Below are 17,657 nucleotides of genomic sequence, written 5' to 3' on the forward strand. Positions count from 1 at the left end.
TATATGGCGTCGACGACGACGGCCATGGCGAAGGCGGTGCTTCTGGCCGTCGTGCTGATGCAGTGCTGCAACGTGATCCTCGCCGCGAGGCCGTTGTTGGAAGCGGCGGCGGTCGCCGGAGGCGACGGCGGGTGGCTGGGGCTGATCAGGCAGGTGCTAGCTGGGCCGCCGCAGAACGGCAACCCCTGCTGCAGGCAAGGTCCCGGTGGCCGATAAACTAGCCGGCCGGCGGCCAGACGATAGGCGGGAGCTCCATGGATGATCAACTGCATGACTGATTGAGCCCCAGCCTGTAGACGACGTTTAACATGCATGTACATGCCTTAGAGGATTCATATTCTTCATTCGATTCCATCTGTCTATAGGTAGCTAGCTAGTCGTTCATTAGATTATTAACCAATTCTGTGCAAAAATGCATGGATTTACCTGTCTTTATGACAGAAGCTCTTTCGTGTAACTGGATTGGCTTATTAATTCATTCTTCAGATATAATAAAAGATTACCTGATCGACAGAAAAAAAAAGAAATCACTCTGTGTACATAGCATTATTTTGATTAGCTCAATATGAATAACAGGAAATAGGAAAAATATAGTATCGTCAAACAATTGAAAGGTACGTAGTAGTATTAAAAAAGGATACCTTTTGTTGGATCCAGACCAAATTCAACTGCTTTTTTATTTGACTACCAATCATGCTGTTGCTACGGGAGCCATAACATTTTTAATAATAAGAGAGGGGGGGGGGGGGGGGGGGGGGGGGGATATGGTCATTTGAGATCATCAGCAGTACAATATACCAAATCTCAAAAACTGTTTTTAACCACAGCGATATACATAAACATCAGTTTTACCTAAAGGTGTCAAAGAAACGTAAATAAAAACACTAAGACACATGATGTAGTAAAGGTAAATGCTCGTGGCTTGCAAGGGAAGTAAAAGAATGGCGAGAAAATATAATCGATGCCATTGACCTAATGCAACGTGACAATTTGACTACTCAAATCACAGATATCTTAAACTAAATAGTACTCGTAGAATATAAGATAAGATGAAGTATTCTGCGTATTGAACATTGAGCTTCTTACAAATATTGCTCATCTAATCTCTCAAACAGATATATGGAAGCAGCAGTTGGCGGTTGGCGCTGTGGCTTTGGGCAGTCCTTTAATGACTAAAGCCGGTGCGCAGAGATGCCCCTCATTGATTTTTCGTGTTTTACCTTTTTTCCTTTTCTTACTTTTTCCCACTCTTTTGCAAGACGGTTGTTTTTATCTATTGCTCGAGTGCTCAATTTCAGCCTGCGCGGTGCGTGGACGGGAGAGAGGGAAACGGTGCGTGGTGCCGTAACTGTTTGACGCTTTGACCTTATACATGGGCTTGGACTCGATCAACAAAGGAAACGGCCAATATGTGCGAGTGACCTATCTGTTGTACACGTGGCCACTGGCCACAGCATTAGACGAAGGAACATCAGCTAGGCTATTACCGTCACCTACCTATATTCGGACTACTTTATACTATATATGCATGGAATGAATTTTTTTAAATTTTTGCACAGAAACCATGCAGTAGAGTACATATGTGATTGCTTGAACACGTGTTTGACTGAATTGCGTAGACACAACGCTGACACTCTTGCTGAGTCAAACTGTTCAGACTTCATTGAGCTCCTGCTCACGATCAGTAAGACATTTTCATCTCCTTTTGTTTTATTTCTCATTAGACTATTCTTTGACACAAAATTCGTGAATAGCCTGTCCTAATAATACCTCGTAGAGGCTGGGAATGTTGTTGTTCAAGGTTTTTTATTATCATCTCTATATAATGACCATAAATTTGAATACGAACTTCTCTTTTCAAAAAACAATCTTTTTACTAATTTCTTAGATAGGATATAGTTGTCTACACAATCAATCAGTTGTTCAATATAGTTCCTTAGGATCATTATGCCTTCTTGTTTAAAATAAATAAGGCTTCAGGTCTCCTAATGACTAGCATGTATACCCTCGATTATTGACACCATGTAAAAAAAATCAACCGATACTATTAGCAACTTTATGCGAAAGTGTCAGTATACCCTTAGCCTTTTGCCAGTATCCTAATCGAAAGCGACAAGAGAAAATAGGATAAAAATACGTTCTGATGGTTCTGAGTAGTATAATAACTGGTGAGTCAAGTCAAGTGCGTCATGCTCTTCTTCTGCATATGCCGATCGTCCAATTGGACTAGAAAGTCAGGATTCAGAACGACTATGGTTTTGCCTGCATGCCGTACTCGACGGCTCGACTGATGAACTTGGCCGGCCGTGTAGACGAAGACGACGAACTGAAAGGCATGCAGATCGAGCCGCCACCTTCGCGGAAGCGAAGTTGCAGCTAGGTAACGGCAGAACCAAGTCAGAACAACATGCAGCGCGAGCAGGAACGGACCATACGAGTCCGCGGCGACTACTTGAATTCGACCAAACTGAAATCGGCCGAACATGAAAACGCAAAAATTCAAACAATGTATGTACATCCCCTGGTCGGTCCAACAAACAGAAAGACTAGACATTTTAACACGTAATAAAGTTCCTAATATCATTGCAAAAGAATGGCAAACGTTTACTCACGAACCAGCAAGAATGACGTATATGTAGGTGCAAGATTAAACCTCACTGTACCAAATACAGGGGTTTTAGTAGGGTACCTAGGTTTGATCGATGCGTTTTCAACCCTGCGAATTGAAATTGAACTGGACTGCATGCACGCTGATGAAAAAACCGCGTAGGCACTCGCGCGTCTAATCAGCCCCAGTAGAACAAGGTCAAGAGAACTGACCCAGCCCGGTGTCGTACTTTTTGGTGACAAAACCAGCATAACCAAACTTTAAAATGAAGCCACATCCTGTCTCTCTTCCAGCAACCATTTCGACGGAGGCACAACGGGAGCTCGATCTCCTTTGAAGCATTTCTTCGATCTGCTTGTTCAGGACAGAAAACCAAGAGTTATCGCTTAGCCCAAGTAGCGTAGCAACTTCCACATATAGCCCAAGCATCTGATATGGCATCCTCGGCGTCGGCGATGGCGAAGGCGGCGGTGCTCCTGGCCGTCGTGCTGATGCAATGCTGCAACGTCATCGTCGCGGCGAGGCCGTTGTCGGAAGCAGCGGCGGTAACAGGAGGCGACGGAGGATGGCTGGGGCTGATCATGCAGGTGCTAGTTGGGCCGCCGCCCGATGGCAACCCCAACGGCGTAACATCTCCCAAGCCACCGCCACCGCCATAAACTAGCCGGCCGGTCAGCCAGCCATCCTGCGGCTCGCGATGGATGCGGGCGTGCATGGATGACGCATCTGCTGAGTTAGCAGGCTGGCTGCGGTTTTTGTTGATTCTTAGACGCTGATCGATTAACTAACGTGTACATATTCGCAAGAAATTATCGTTCATTAGATTTTTTATTTTCTACTCATTAGCTAGTGGTCCAGAGTCCAGACTTCGAATTAAGGAATTAGTTCGGTGTGTAAATGCACTCAATGTAATTTTGGGTTCATAATTTAATAAGTGTGAATTGCACTTGAAGTTGTATCCTTTTTTTTAATAAATGAATTCCTGTTGTACAGAGAAAACACTCGCTATCCATCGTTTTCAGCTTTATTTTGATCTTTATTGCACCGTATATGTGTTTAAAAGTTCAAAGTTACAAGTTTAATGGTCTTTTGGTCTAAAATATAATGGTTAGAATAGAAAAAAATAGAACCATAATTCAATATAAGAGAATAAAAATAAAAAAAGGATATAAAAACCCATATAAGAAAATGGTCTCTCTCTTGAAACGCGGTACATACGCAAACGCTCACATACATGCACACACACTCACCAATATCGCACGCAATTCTACTCCTATGAGTATCTCCGAGAGACTAAACCGGCAGATCTCGGGATTGACAAAATCACCAATAGCGCCGCACTGTCACTGTGCTTAGCATTTTTCTTCTTTGCTTGTAAAATCTTCTTTGTTCAACTGGAATGTTTTTTATTTTTCTCTAAATATTTTTAATAGCTTGGTAGTAGAACAAATAGAGGAAGTCTATTGGGGTTGGGTGGAGACTTGTTAGGCTCCCGTGGAACATGCACATCGCCGTCCATGCAGGATGTCTATGTCAACTTTTCTAATACATCAAAGTTTTGCCATAGAGTCATTGATGGGGGAAAAGTAAACCTTAAATATATGAATTGGAGGGTGGTCTAAACTAAAACGACGTTGTTGATAGCGACAAGCAAGCATGTTGCGAGATAGTACAACTGCTGTGTCAATTGTGTCATGCTAAGAATAGCATGCCAATCGTCCAATATAATTGGTGACTACTCCCTCGTTTCCAAATTACTACTCCCTCCGTTCCAAATTACAGATTAATTACTATTCCAAATTACAGATTAATTACTATTCCCTTCGTTCCAAATTACAGATCGTTTTTACTTTTCTAGATGCACTAGATATAGGGTATATCTAAGTACATAACAAAGTCTACAAATTTTATAAAATCAAAATGATTTATAATTTAGGACGAAGGGAGTATCTGTTTAACGAATCGGAGGGAGTCGGGCGGAGTCGGGCGGAGCCGGGACTTATTGCTTTAACAACAGCAATGTTTTCACATTTCTTTTTTTTTTTACACATGATTACGCATTTCTAGCTGGGTGAGCAACGTTTGGAACGAAAACAAGTATATAAATTAAACATGACTGACGTCCTTGCAGTTAGGCGGTCCTTTCCAGTTTTACCTGGCGTACTCGACGGCTCGAGACTGACGACCATTTTGGGCTTGGACGGCCGTGTAGACGAATTTGGAAGCTAAATCGAGCCGCCACCTTCTGTCAAGCGGAGTTGCAGCTAGGTAACCGCGCAGAACCATGACCAAGTCAAGTCAGAACTCAAAACAACAAGCTGCGCGAGCGAGCACGCTGTTTGATCAGGAACGGACTAATGCAATGACTCCTAAGCGACTACTCTCACTGAATTCGACCAAACTGAAATCGGCCGAACATTAAAACACGAGAATTCGTGAGAGTGCCTTGGTATATTTGTGATGAGTGATTGATTAGATGCTTTGAAATTTTACTGGTTGAGTTAATATTTCATATGTGATTGATTATGCTAACGGCTAACTGGAGGTGTTGTGTTGAGTGCGTTTTGTTATTGTGTGTGTAAACGTGTGTTGTGTCTCTTAGCTTGTGATGTGAAGGTGTTGGATGCGACATGTCGGTCGACAGCATGAGGTGAAGGTTAAGCGAAAGGTTCATGCCGATGTACTAGGGCTGTGAAGGGTGGACACGAGTAGGCTTGGACCGAGGGACCCAAGGAGTTCGGACGGAGTCATGGTCGATCCACATGGTGCACGGAAGAGCAAGAGTACACGGACGGGACGGAGATGGCATCGGTTGAGTGAAGCGGGGCGGAGGCAAGTTGAGTAGGCGGTCCGGGAGTGCGAGCGAAAGACTTGGAGGTGTCGAAAGCTTGGCGGAGGTCGGACACGCGTCGAATTCGGTGAGTCACGCGCTTGCAGGGTGTGCAAGAGGGTTTGACTGGTTTGGCCTCAAAACCAGGGGGCGAGTCCGGTGCGGCCGGACGGCGTCAAGTCGAAGGACGCGTGACACCATCACGAAGCTTGCGTCGAGGCGAAGCGAAGTCGTGAAGACGCTGGGTCCATTCGATGTACCGACAAAAAGTTGGACGGTTTTACCCTATGGGGTATTTGGGTTATATGCTTAATGTAAGGGTATTTTGGACATTTGCCAAATGCCTATACATATGAGAGTGGGACATATCTCTAGGATTGTTTGGTGGTGGGCTTCTCATTTTGTTGGTGAGAGTCTTTGGAAGGTGAGAGATGGATCTTTGATTTGACCTTTTGCCATATTAACCTTAATTGTGCTTAAGTCTTGTGGCTGAATACGGTGAAGTAATCCAAAGATCAATTTCGTATTCAGTTGCTTCTCCTTGTCAAGATCTGAGATTTATCTTTTTTCCTATTTTCGGAGCCATTTTTGGGGGATTTGTCGATCTCGAGTTTGGCTGCGTTTTTGGGAGGGATTCTTGGAGGAACTTGATGCTGGGACATGTAAAAAAACATTTAGGATGATCCCCTAGCAAATTCATTCACCGGTCCTTCAATTCAAACAATGTATATGCACGCCCTGGGCCCTGGACCAGCAAGGAAGACGTATTCATAGGTGTCTTGTTAGTAGGGTAACTGGTTTTGCTGGTCGATGCGTTTTCAACCTTGCGAATTGGAATTCAAATGGACCGATCCCTGAAACCGCGTAGGCACTTGCGTTTAATGATCAGCCAGGAGGGAATGAGAGAAGAAGGCTTACTAATAAAAGTACAAGGCCACAATAGACTCCGTCCATTGTTATACTTTTTGGCGGTAAAACTTGTGCAAACGAAGCTATAAAAGGAACCCATCCTGTCTCTCTTCCAGCAACCATTTCCACCGAGGAACGAGAGCTCGATCGTCTTCTGAAGCATCTCTTCTAGCTAGCTGCCTGTCCAAGACACAAAGCCACGCACTGCCATATTGTTGCTGCAAGTGTACTAAAACAGCGACGACTGATCTACGCCCTTGTAATATTACGTAAGGATCTGATCATCTGATATGGCATCCTCGGCGGCGACGATGGCGAAGGCGGTGCTGATGGCCGTCGTGCTGATGCAATGCTGCAACGTAATCCTCGCGGCGAGGCCGTTGTTGGAAGCAGCGGCGGTAGCCGGAGGCGACGGCGGGTGGCTGGGGCTGATCATGCAGGTGCTAGACAAGGGCAACCCCAGCAGGCCGCCGTCGACCGGCAACCCCGGCGGCGGGCAAGCTCCACGTCGCCCATAAACTAGCCGGCGGCTCGATGCCAGTTGGCGCGGGCTGGCGTGGATGAAGAATCTGTTGAATTAGCCTGGCTGCAATTTTGTTGATACGTTAGATGCTGATCGATTAACATGTACTGTACATGCGTATAGGATACACTGTTCATTTCATTCGATTTGTCTACACCTATTAGCTGCTAGTTGTTCGTGCTCTATATTAAACACATATTTAAAATGGAATTATCTCCGACCTTTACGACCGCACAGTCAAATTCTTACAGCAAACTCAGCTTCAAAGCTGATCACCAATATAGGCGTATCTGCTGAGTTAGCAAGCTGGCTGCGGTTTTGTTGATTCGTAGACGCTGATCGATTAACGTGTACATATTCGTAATTAAGAAATTATTCAGTTCATTAGATTCTTCTACTCGTTAGCTAGTTGTGTCCGGACTTCGAATTAAGGGATAAGATCTGTGTGTAAATGCACTCGATGTAATGTTTGGGTTCAGAATTTAATAAGTGCCAATTGCACTTGAGGTTGTATCTTTTTTCAGATATAATAAATGAATTTCTGTTGTATGGGAAAAACACTGTATCAATCATTTAAGAACCTCTATTAGCCTATATGTGCTTTTTTTTCCCGAAACACGTTACAGATATGTACGCTCATGTACATGTACGTACACTCACCTCTATAAAAAAAATGCACGCGATCCTACCCTTATGAGCATTTTGAGAGACTGAGACGGTAGATCTCAAAATTGATGAAATCACTACTGGCGGCTCACCATGGCACGTCGCCTACCATAAAAAGAATAGCACCGATTAATAAGTGCCAATTGCACTTAAGGTTGTATCTTTTTTTTCAAATATAATAAATAAATTCCTGTTGTACGGAGAAAAACACTGTATCCACCATTTAAGGATCTCTATTGCAGCCTATATGTGTTTTTTTTTGAAACACGTTATGGATCCAAACGCTCGTGTACATGTACGCACGCTCGTCCCTATGAATACACGCATGCGATCCTACCCTTATGAGCACTTCGAGATTGATGAAGTCACCACTAGCGGTTCACTGTCGACGGTCATGTTGCTTACCAAAAAAGAATAACACTGATTATTCAGAAAAATGCGAGCACTCGTGAGGCCATGATGAGCCGAGAATTCAGACCCGGGAGGGCAGGTAATATGTGTTTTAAAGTTCAAACAAAGTTAAAAGTTACAACTTAAATGATCTTTTGATAGCGACCAGAACCACAAACGACGTTGTTGATAGCGACAAGCAATGGAGGATAGAAATGTGTTTTGCAATAGCACAACTGCTGCGCGCGTCAAGTGTGTAATGCTATTCTTTTGCATTCCAACCGTCCAATATGGTGACTACAAGTCAGGTCTCAGGAGCCAGGACTATTGTTTCAACTGCAATGTTTTTGCATTTCTGGTTGCGTCAGGAACGGTTTGGAATGAAAAAAAAATAACATCTTGCAGAGTTAGCCGGTCCTTCTGGAAAATGCAAAACCACACGTACATATAACCGTATGTCTTATTTGATTTCTCTCCATCCAACCGTTGATCCATTACCTACCTCGTGTACCTCTCACCTAAACTTTGCCTGCCGTATTTGATGGCTCGAGACTGATGAACTTTTTGGCCGGCCGTGTAGACGAATTTGGAAGGTAATCGAGCCGCCACCTTCTGTAGTCAAGCGGAGTTGCAGCTAGGTAACCGCGCAGAACCATGACCAAGTTAGAACAACAAGTTAAGCTGCGTGCGCGAGCAAGCACACTGCTGGGTGCTGATCAGGAATGGATCAATGCAATGGCTCATAGGCGACTACGTACTCTCCACTGAATTCGACCAAATTGAAATCGGCCAAACATGAAAACACGATCGAGAATTCAAACAGTGTATATGCACGCCCTGGGTCCCTGGACCTGCAGCAAGGAAGACGTTAGTAGGGTAACTGACTTTGATCCATGCGTTTTCAACCTTGAGAATTGAAATTCAAGTGGACCGAGCCCTGAAACCGCGTACGCACTTTCGTTTAATGATCAGCCGGGAGCCCGGGAGGGAATGAGAAGGCTTACTAAAAGTACAAGGCCAAGAATAGACTCCGTCCATTCTCATACTTTTTGGCGGTAAAACCTGTGCAACGAAGCTATAAAAAGGAACCCATCCTGTCTCTCTTCCAGCAACCATTTCGTTCCGAACGAGAGCTCAATCATCCTGTGAAGCATCTCTTCTAGCTGACGCACTGCGCAAGTGTAGCAACGCCGCCTGACCTACGGGCTTATATTACGCGTAAGGATCTGATCATCTGACATGGCATCCTCGCCGGCGACGATGGCGAAGGCGGTGCTGCTGGCCGTCGTGCTGATGCAATGCTGCAACGTGATCCTCGCGGCGAGGCCGTTATCGGAAGCAGCGGCGGTAGCCGGCGGCGACGGCGGGTGGCTGCGGATGATCATGCAGGTGCTCAGCGGGCCGCCGTCGGACGGCAACCCCAACGGCAAGCAAGGTCCAGGTCGCCGATAAACTAGCCGGCGGCTCGATGCCAGTTGCGGCGGGCGTGGTTGGCGGATCTGTTGGATTTGAATTGGCCTGGCTGCGATTTTGTAGATACGTCATTAGATGCTGATCGATTAACATGTACATGCGTAGGATATTGTTCAATTCATTCCAGTTGTCTAAAGCTATTAGCTAGTTGTTCATGCCCTGTATTAAGGAATTAATTCCGTGCAAAAAGTGCACTTTTAGTGTAATTTTGGATTCAAATTTTAATAAGTACGAGCCTTATTTCAAATTGTATCATTCGTTTCTTCTACAAATATAATAAGTGAATTCATGTTCGACTGAAAAATCATTCTGCGTCGTTTAAGAATTATTTCAAAAGTAAAGAAAGACCTTTTAATTTGTAGGATCGAGACCAATGATTCAAGTGCCTTTTATTTGAACACAAGAGCATGTTGTTCTACTATTGATGGCCTAACTGTTTGACGCTTTGACCTTTACATACGCTTGGACTCGATCCACAAAGGAAAAGTCAGCAGGTTCGAGCGACGACCTACCTACCTACACGTGGCCACTGGCCACAGCATTCGACGAACAGCAGCTAGATTGTTACCGTGCCGTCAATAGAACTGTAATTAGTATATGATAGTATCACAGAAATAAGATTATTTAGAATCCTTCATGCAACCATGCGTGCACTGTATATACGTTCATGGAATTGTCCTGTTTGAATTAGACGTGCAGATAGCACAGCAGAGTTCTCTAAGATGTGTTTTCTTAAACACGTTTAGTTGACTGATTTTCTGCACAACTAGTTCTGTTATTTCCTTTCTCACTGTCAGTATGACTTGTTGGTTTTTCTAATGAAAAACCAGTAAGGCTTGATCAGGTCTCCATAGCGTAAGTGGCATGCGTTTACTATTTGCATTTAGAGTAGCTTGCGGCAAGTTCCTGCATGACTACATGCTTTGAACAAAAAAAAAGTCGAGATTTTGAATTGATAAACTAATACTATTCCTTTGAACTAGATTAACGTATTCAGTTGTGTCCTCTTGCTAGCTTGCTAACTGTAAGATGTTGAAGATATGACCATGATCATGGTGCGTCTAGTGAGGTGTAAATAATGAACAGACCTAAGCAATCTAGAGTTATTACAAGATGAAGTGTCATGTTCATGCCGTAGACATACATATTTTGGAAACGAACATGCCATGGTATCATATCTTTTGCAATTTGATGTTAATGAATGTGTATTAATTGCTACCCTTAATTCAGCAGCTTCTTAGCTAGTGAGCGTTCATTAGCGAGCTCTCAGCCTATTGCTAAAAACTGATACTAGCCTTTTTTTTCAAAAAATACTGAAGTAGCTATAAGTTATAACTAAGTTTTGAAAATTCGTTGAAACATCTTCTGAAAATTGTTGTCGGTCTTCATATATAAAATTTTTAAACTAGAAATAGCTATTACCAAGTTTTCCAAAAAAAAAATGGACTGATATTTTAGTGTGTTCATTATGTAATAATTATCTAGCAAATGTTTTCATGACACTCCCCTATTGGCCTATTGAGTGAATGAAACCTGTACATGATACAGGCCTCAAGCACACAAAGCCAGACCGGCCAAACCCAAGCCAGAAAACAGCGTGAGGCGTGGAATGAATGCTGTTACCTCAGTCGGAGGGAAATTAAAGTCCAATGTTTTTATTCTGTGTCCACGCTGATTTCTTGTTCCCGCCGATACATCACACTCACGCAAGACCCTGTGCGCAGCTATTTGACCGCGACTGATTCTAGTTTGACATGCACCTGGTAAACCAAGACGGATTTCAACGTTCAAACACATGCACGTTTAATCACGCACCGAAATGGTATGGAACCCAGCCATGCACACTTGCATCTCACAACAAATTAGCCCATTTATATCACGGGACTCAACTCCTTTAGAAAATTAAATTTATACTCCTTTTCTATGAAATTTGGATGCTCAAAATTCAATAGGAGCTGATAAACGTGCTGGTGAAATGGTGTGATGAGGGATTTACCACGCTAGTAGAATATATCCATGTTTTTACTGTACAGGAATGATATCTAAGGAAAGAATGTTCAGTCATTTCGTGCTCAGAACGAATAAGCGTTCCAGTCTCCATTACGTAGCTAGGATATGTGCTTACTTGACGGAGAGCAGCTGGACGAACCTTGTCTGAGTTCCTGACTATACTACACGCTTTGAACAAACAGGTTCTAATATTTTGAATTGATAAATTCATGGCATTTCTTTGAAGTAGACTAATGACACGCAGTTTGAAGGAATCTGATTTCAGACACAAATTAAAGGATGATTATTCAGTCGCCCCACAGCTAGCTACCACTCAGATGTCGAAAGTGTGACCGTGATCGTCAATCGTCATGAAAACTTGAGAAGCAAGAAGTAAACACAAGCAACCTCTTGTGCTTTGAACAGTAAAGAGCCGAGTTTAGACTGGTAGATAGAGTCCCCCCCGTACTTGCTGTGGAAACGCTATATTTTTACTTTTTTAACACTCAGCCTTATCAAAAAACTATTTATAAAAAAGAGTAAATTGCACCTACCATACAACAACTTGTATGGTTGTATCACTTTGGTCCAACAAGTTGTAAAATGTGCAAACTTATGCATGAACCTTGTCAAATGTGTGCATGTACAATCACATGTACACTACTGAGCGTATTTTGCCACGGTGGAAGCCATATGGAATGTAGCATATGTAGCTTAGGTCACAAATATCAATTTTGAAGTTCGGAGGGGGTAAAAATGCAAAATTAGCATTCCAAAATGTAGGGTGCAAGACGTCAGCTGTACGCAAAATTATTGTTTGAGAACATAACTAATAATATCTACATAAACTAAATTTTGTGGTTGTTTTTTCGGCATGGATTAAGACATGTGCCACATCACAAAGAGATATAATCATCGATAAAATGCAGGGAAAAAATATGTTGATGGCATCAGTTGACGTCATAGAAATATTAAATACATACATATTTTTGAATCCTCTATAAGTCAAAATAATACAGATCCCAAAGTAAATGCTAATCCAATATTTATAAACAACAGAATCGATACTAACGAAGCAAGTATGTAACTTGGCATTACGATTATTTTGGATTTGTGCTTAATACTCTTTTTTAAATTAATCTGGTAGAAAGCAACAAATTTATTGCAGTATTTTAAAAAAAATATTTTTGACATGACAAGCATCAACCATCGTAGAAAAATACCCTCAATGGATATATATGACCGTAAATGCACACAATTGACAAATTCATGTATCCCTTTGCACCATTTGCAACTTGTTGGACCAAAATGATACAATTACATTGTACGGTAGGTGTAATTTACTTTATAAAAAATTAAACAAAAGAGATGTCCAAGCTATGCATGCATACATGACTAGATAACTATGCATGCCGCGTCAAGAACACAAGACTAGATCGACCAAACCGAACCAAAACACAACACCGTATCATACGGAACTGTACCAGTACGAGGGAAAGTCCATTGTATACGCACGGGCACGACTCTCTACCCCAGCTATTAGACTGCGACCTGTTCAAGTTGACACTCTACAAGCATTCAACGGTCAAACACATGCAAGTTTACGCATACGTACGGTGGCACCGATGTGCATAGTACAGGTATACACACATACTTGGTTCTCGCTTAATAAGCCCATTTTTATAACACCACAAACCCACTGCAAAAAACGTGTAATTAAAATTCAAGTATTCCAACTGGGGCCTAGTGATCAGGAAGCCACAATGTGAGATAAGCAAATAATGGGATGTACCCACTACCCCCAACCAAATTCGTATTTCTCTGTACAAGAAACGTATATTTATAAAATGTTAATATCATCAGCTAACATCCTAAAATAAGAAACGGAGTGCTTTATGATGCAGCATTCTTCATTTATTACAAAATTTCCAGGCTGTAAGACAAACATTTGCAGCATTTTATTTGAATCAAGTATAAAAGAAATAGGGCAATAGCTCAAGCTGACGGGGAAACAGCCATTTCTATGATACAACTTCCTTCGCTGGCCATACTCGGCAGTGTATTTCCAAAATTCCATTCGGTTTCTGTCCTGCAACAGGAATCCTTCCTCTGCGATTGCCTGAAAAATAAATGAAATTTAAAGACATATTCATTCAGGGTAGCATTTAGGAGGGTTTGGCTAATCTCCAGAGTCCGGACTCTAACTTGTGGTGTGAAAGATAGAAAAACCCATAAAAATAAACCATGAAAAGAAAAAAATCCCGATCACCTAAATAAGATTCATCAATTGAGGTGTTAAACTGTTGTTAACAAAAATAAGTTTAAGACAGTAGTGCCACTCTCTCTGAGATAAGCAAAGAAGAAAATTAGCTTCCAATGGTAATATAAAAGAACTATATGCTTACCTCCTATGTAAAATGATATCTACTGCTTAGTTGCAACCTCATCTTTTAGATTCTACCTGAAATTGCAAGGGCAAAAGGTGTAATCAAACATATAAAATACAATAGCAATAACAATTCTATTTGAAAGCAAATTATTCTCAAGACATATAGTTTCCCAGTAAATATGCCAGTATACCAAAGTAAAATTGTCTTTCAGGATGGCATTGTGGACCTGATTAATTTGGTCAGAGCAAATGCCAAGTAATTTATCCATGCAAACAAAATAAAAATCATTTTTGCTTTCGCCAAACAGAGAGAAATAAATCAAACTCGTGCAAACTCAAACTAATATACATAGTGAGTGCAAAAGTACTCATCCACTTTTGACAGACCTACAAAATACAGGAGCACACTGATTCTGTGCCTTGTGGAGAGAGATAGCAAGGAGCACAAAAAAGTAAAACAAAACAGTACATAACAAAACTTTACCTCTAGCAATCTTTGTAGTTCGTTCAACCAATTGATCTTCTAGGAGTTTAAAATTGGTGAAGACTGTCTACTGTCATTCTGAACATAATAGTTTTAAAAAAGAACAAGTTAGCAAATTTATCAAAACAGTACAATACATATTTTTTAGTTTTCAGCAGAGAATGGAGATATATCTGGTATATATTCCATTAAACTATTATTTGGCCAGATCAATATTTCAGCTGTTACTGGGAGAAGGCCAGTCCAGTAATCATAAGTACTCAACTAAAACTAACTGGATTCAGTGTTCCAGACACCTAACCATGTTTTAGCTTGAGATCAATCCACAGGTACCAATAAAAAATAAATAGAAAACGGTAAAAAGGTGCATGCTCAAGCTTCAGTCACTAAATCCTGACCAATCTCAAATTGTTGCAATATGATAACAAGAATGAAAGTGCTCCTTCAGCTGTACTAAGAGGCTGCTTCGAATGCAACAGTAGAGATTGAATTTAAGAAAATGAAGCATGCATCAATTGTCCAAGGGCTAACATTATCAGCCATGCTGTTTTTGTCTTTGTATTGATAAAATCTTATAGGATAGAAACTTACATCACAGTGTAAGTGTTAACTATTGATAAAGAACATAAGCAATTCCTGGCTATGATGTTCCATGAACAGGAGCCCTGATAACAAAGTGACAGTTCATACAAAGTGTTAACAATCTTCTTCGTTAGTTTTTTTCTGGCAATATGTAGCCAGTCAAATTTAAATTTCAATCACTAAACGTTTAGATCTGCTTTTGTTTTTATGAGAAACAATGAGCACAGCATCTTTAGCAAACAGAACGAATAATAGAGAACGAGGTGCTATCATCAGCTTCCCATTAGAGATAAAATTGAAGAAATGCTTTATCCCATTACTATACAATGCCACTGCTTCCTGATTGTCTCTCCAAATTTTCATCCTTGAGTTCCTTCCTAACAACTGAAACATTGACCCAACGACCAGCATAGGCATAGATGTTAGACAAGGCTACTTTGGATGCACCATGGGCTTGGTCGAGCTTTGCCAATTCTTCTGCAGCTTTCTCTCCTAAGCCTACATTACCATGTGCCCTTGCTGCCGAAAGGATGCTGCCCCAAATTACATTATCTGCTTTCATGGGCATCTTTGCAACAAGCTGTTCTGCCTCTTCCAAGTACCCAGCTCGACCAAGAAGATCAACCATGCAACCATAGTGCTTGATTGTCGGTTGGATTCCAAATTGTCTCATGGACTCGAAATGTTGTTTTCCTTCGGTTACCATCCCAGTATGACAGCATGAATTTAAAACACCAATGAATGTAATTGAGTTGGGTTTAATGTCGGTCCTCTGCAAATGTGAAAACAGGTCAAGTGACATGTGCACATAACCATGGACAGCTAAACTACATATCATAGCATTCCAGGGGGAAATTGAAGAGAACTTATCACTGGCATGATTGAATAACTGCAACGCATCAGTAATACTTCCACACTTGGCGTACATATCAATCAGACCAGCACTCAGGTTATCAGTAACCCTGATTGATCTGTTGATTATATAGTCATGGATCCATCTACCTTGATCCAATGTGCCAGATTCTGCAACTGCCGAGACAGCACTCGCTAGTGTGATCTCATTTGGTTCAAAACCAGCATTCAGCATTGAAAAAAAGAGCTGCAAAGCCATGTCTGAACATCCATTCAGTACATATCCAGATATCAAAGTACTCCACGAAATCACGTCCCTCTCAGGCATGTCCTCAAACAGCTGCCGTGCTTCATGCATTAGGCCCCTTCTCAATACACCAGCCAGAAGGGCATTCCACGATGCTAAGTGCGACTTGTCTGACAATCTGAATTGCATCTGGGCAAGGCCAATAAGACCACAGCACCCATAGAAATTGATCAGGGTCGCTTGCACAAATGCATGGGCATCAAAACCGTTCTTCAGAATAACGCTGTGCAGTTGCTGGCCTTCTGTGATAGCAGAGTACCGAGCACATGCCTTCACCAAATCAACAAGCAGTGTCTCGTTGCCATTTGCGTCTACCTCACCCACCATATGAGCATATGCTTTCAGTGCATCCAATATGAGATCTGCACGGATATAACCATCAATCATTGTATGCCAAGATACCTCATCACGCTCTGGGATTCTCCAGAACACATCTGCAGCCATTTCCATCATCCCTGCCTTCACATATCCATTGAGCAGTGCATTCCAAGTGACTGTGTTCCTATCCAGCATTTCATCGAACACAGCATGGGCACAACGGAGTTCTGATACCCCTGCATAGGCATGAATTAGGTTGGTGGCTACAATGACAAACCCATCCAGCCCCCACCGCAGAGCAACCCCATGCGCCACCCCTACTGTCGCCAGTGCCCCATGGCGAGCAAATGCCATGACCACACCAGCTAGAGTCACCTCATTGGGAATGATATCCTCAGCGAGCATGCAGCGGAACACAGCCACAGCGCGCCCTGCGTGCCCCGCGCGAGCGAGCGCGGTCACGACGGTGGTGTACGAGACGGCGTCCCTGTGGCTACGCGGCATCTCCTCGAGAAGGTGCTGCACGCGGTCGAGGTGCCCCGCCCGGGCCAGCGCTGCGAGGAGGGTGTTCCGCGCGACGGCGTCGCGGAGCGGTGGGGGCGTTTCGTCGAACAGCTGGTGGGCGCTTGCGAGGGAGGGCGGGAGGCGGGCATAGAAGGCGAGCACGGAGTTGCGGACGAAGGCATTGGATGCGAGGAGGCCGGACTTGGAGGCAAGCGCGTGCAGCTGCTCGCCGCAGCGGAGGCGCGCGGCGCGCTTGAGGGTTGCAACCAAGAACGGGGCCAGAGGAGCGCCGGTACCGGGCATGTGCAAAGCATGCCTTTCTCTGCTTCGAGACTGGCAAGCAACGAGGGAGGATGAGGAAGGATCTGCACAAAGGAGGTTCATGCCTGTGAGATTATTGTAACCTTTTCATCTTATCTACAGTAGTCCATGTACAGGCCAGCCAACCAAACACTAGGATTTTCAGCGGATACAGTACTTATCAATTAGACACTAGTCCTTACTGTTATTTCATCAAGAAAATAAAGGAAACCTAGCAGGTCTTTCTGTATGCTCCATCTCACTGTTAAAGATGGGCAATCTTTGAATTATAACCATCTCCGTTTGTGATTTAGACCAAAGGGTAGAATGATCATTTGAACCAACAAACATGCATACAACAGATTTACCTTATTCCTTCGCTATAGCTGGCTGCCATGGGAGAGATCAGGTGATAGCCCGTGCGGCCGTGCGTTGCTAAAATTTGAACAAAATAATAGTTTTAAAAAAATGCATACGTACGGTCAAACCCATGCAAGGTTACGCATACGTACGGTACCGTACCCGATGTGCAT

At 42.8% G+C, this 17,657-nt stretch overlaps 1 protein-coding gene across 2 annotated transcripts; it reads right to left on the bottom strand.

The window, feature by feature from the left end:
- Positions 1 to 13,204: 13,204 nt before the first annotated feature.
- Positions 13,205 to 17,645, bottom strand: LOC117838508 (pentatricopeptide repeat-containing protein At5g19020, mitochondrial). Of its 2 annotated transcripts, XM_034718556.2 has the most exons (4): positions 14,853 to 17,645; positions 14,262 to 14,339; positions 13,794 to 13,849; positions 13,205 to 13,507 (listed from the first exon to the last, which is right to left on the bottom strand). In XM_034718556.2, the coding sequence occupies exon 1, from the start codon at positions 17,206 to 17,208 to the stop codon at positions 15,163 to 15,165; it is 2,046 nt and encodes a 681-aa protein (XP_034574447.1). In that variant the 5' UTR covers positions 17,209 to 17,645; the 3' UTR covers positions 13,205 to 13,507; positions 13,794 to 13,849; positions 14,262 to 14,339; positions 14,853 to 15,162. The 2 variants fall into 2 exon arrangements, with proteins under 2 accessions (XP_034574447.1, XP_034574446.1); XM_034718555.2 differs by having other exon boundaries at positions 14,262 to 17,645.
- Positions 17,646 to 17,657: the final 12 nt, after the last annotated feature.

Source organism: Setaria viridis, chromosome 9 (genome assembly GCF_005286985.2).
Source record: "Setaria viridis chromosome 9, Setaria_viridis_v4.0, whole genome shotgun sequence".
Lineage (NCBI taxonomy): Eukaryota > Viridiplantae > Streptophyta > Magnoliopsida > Poales > Poaceae > Setaria > Setaria viridis.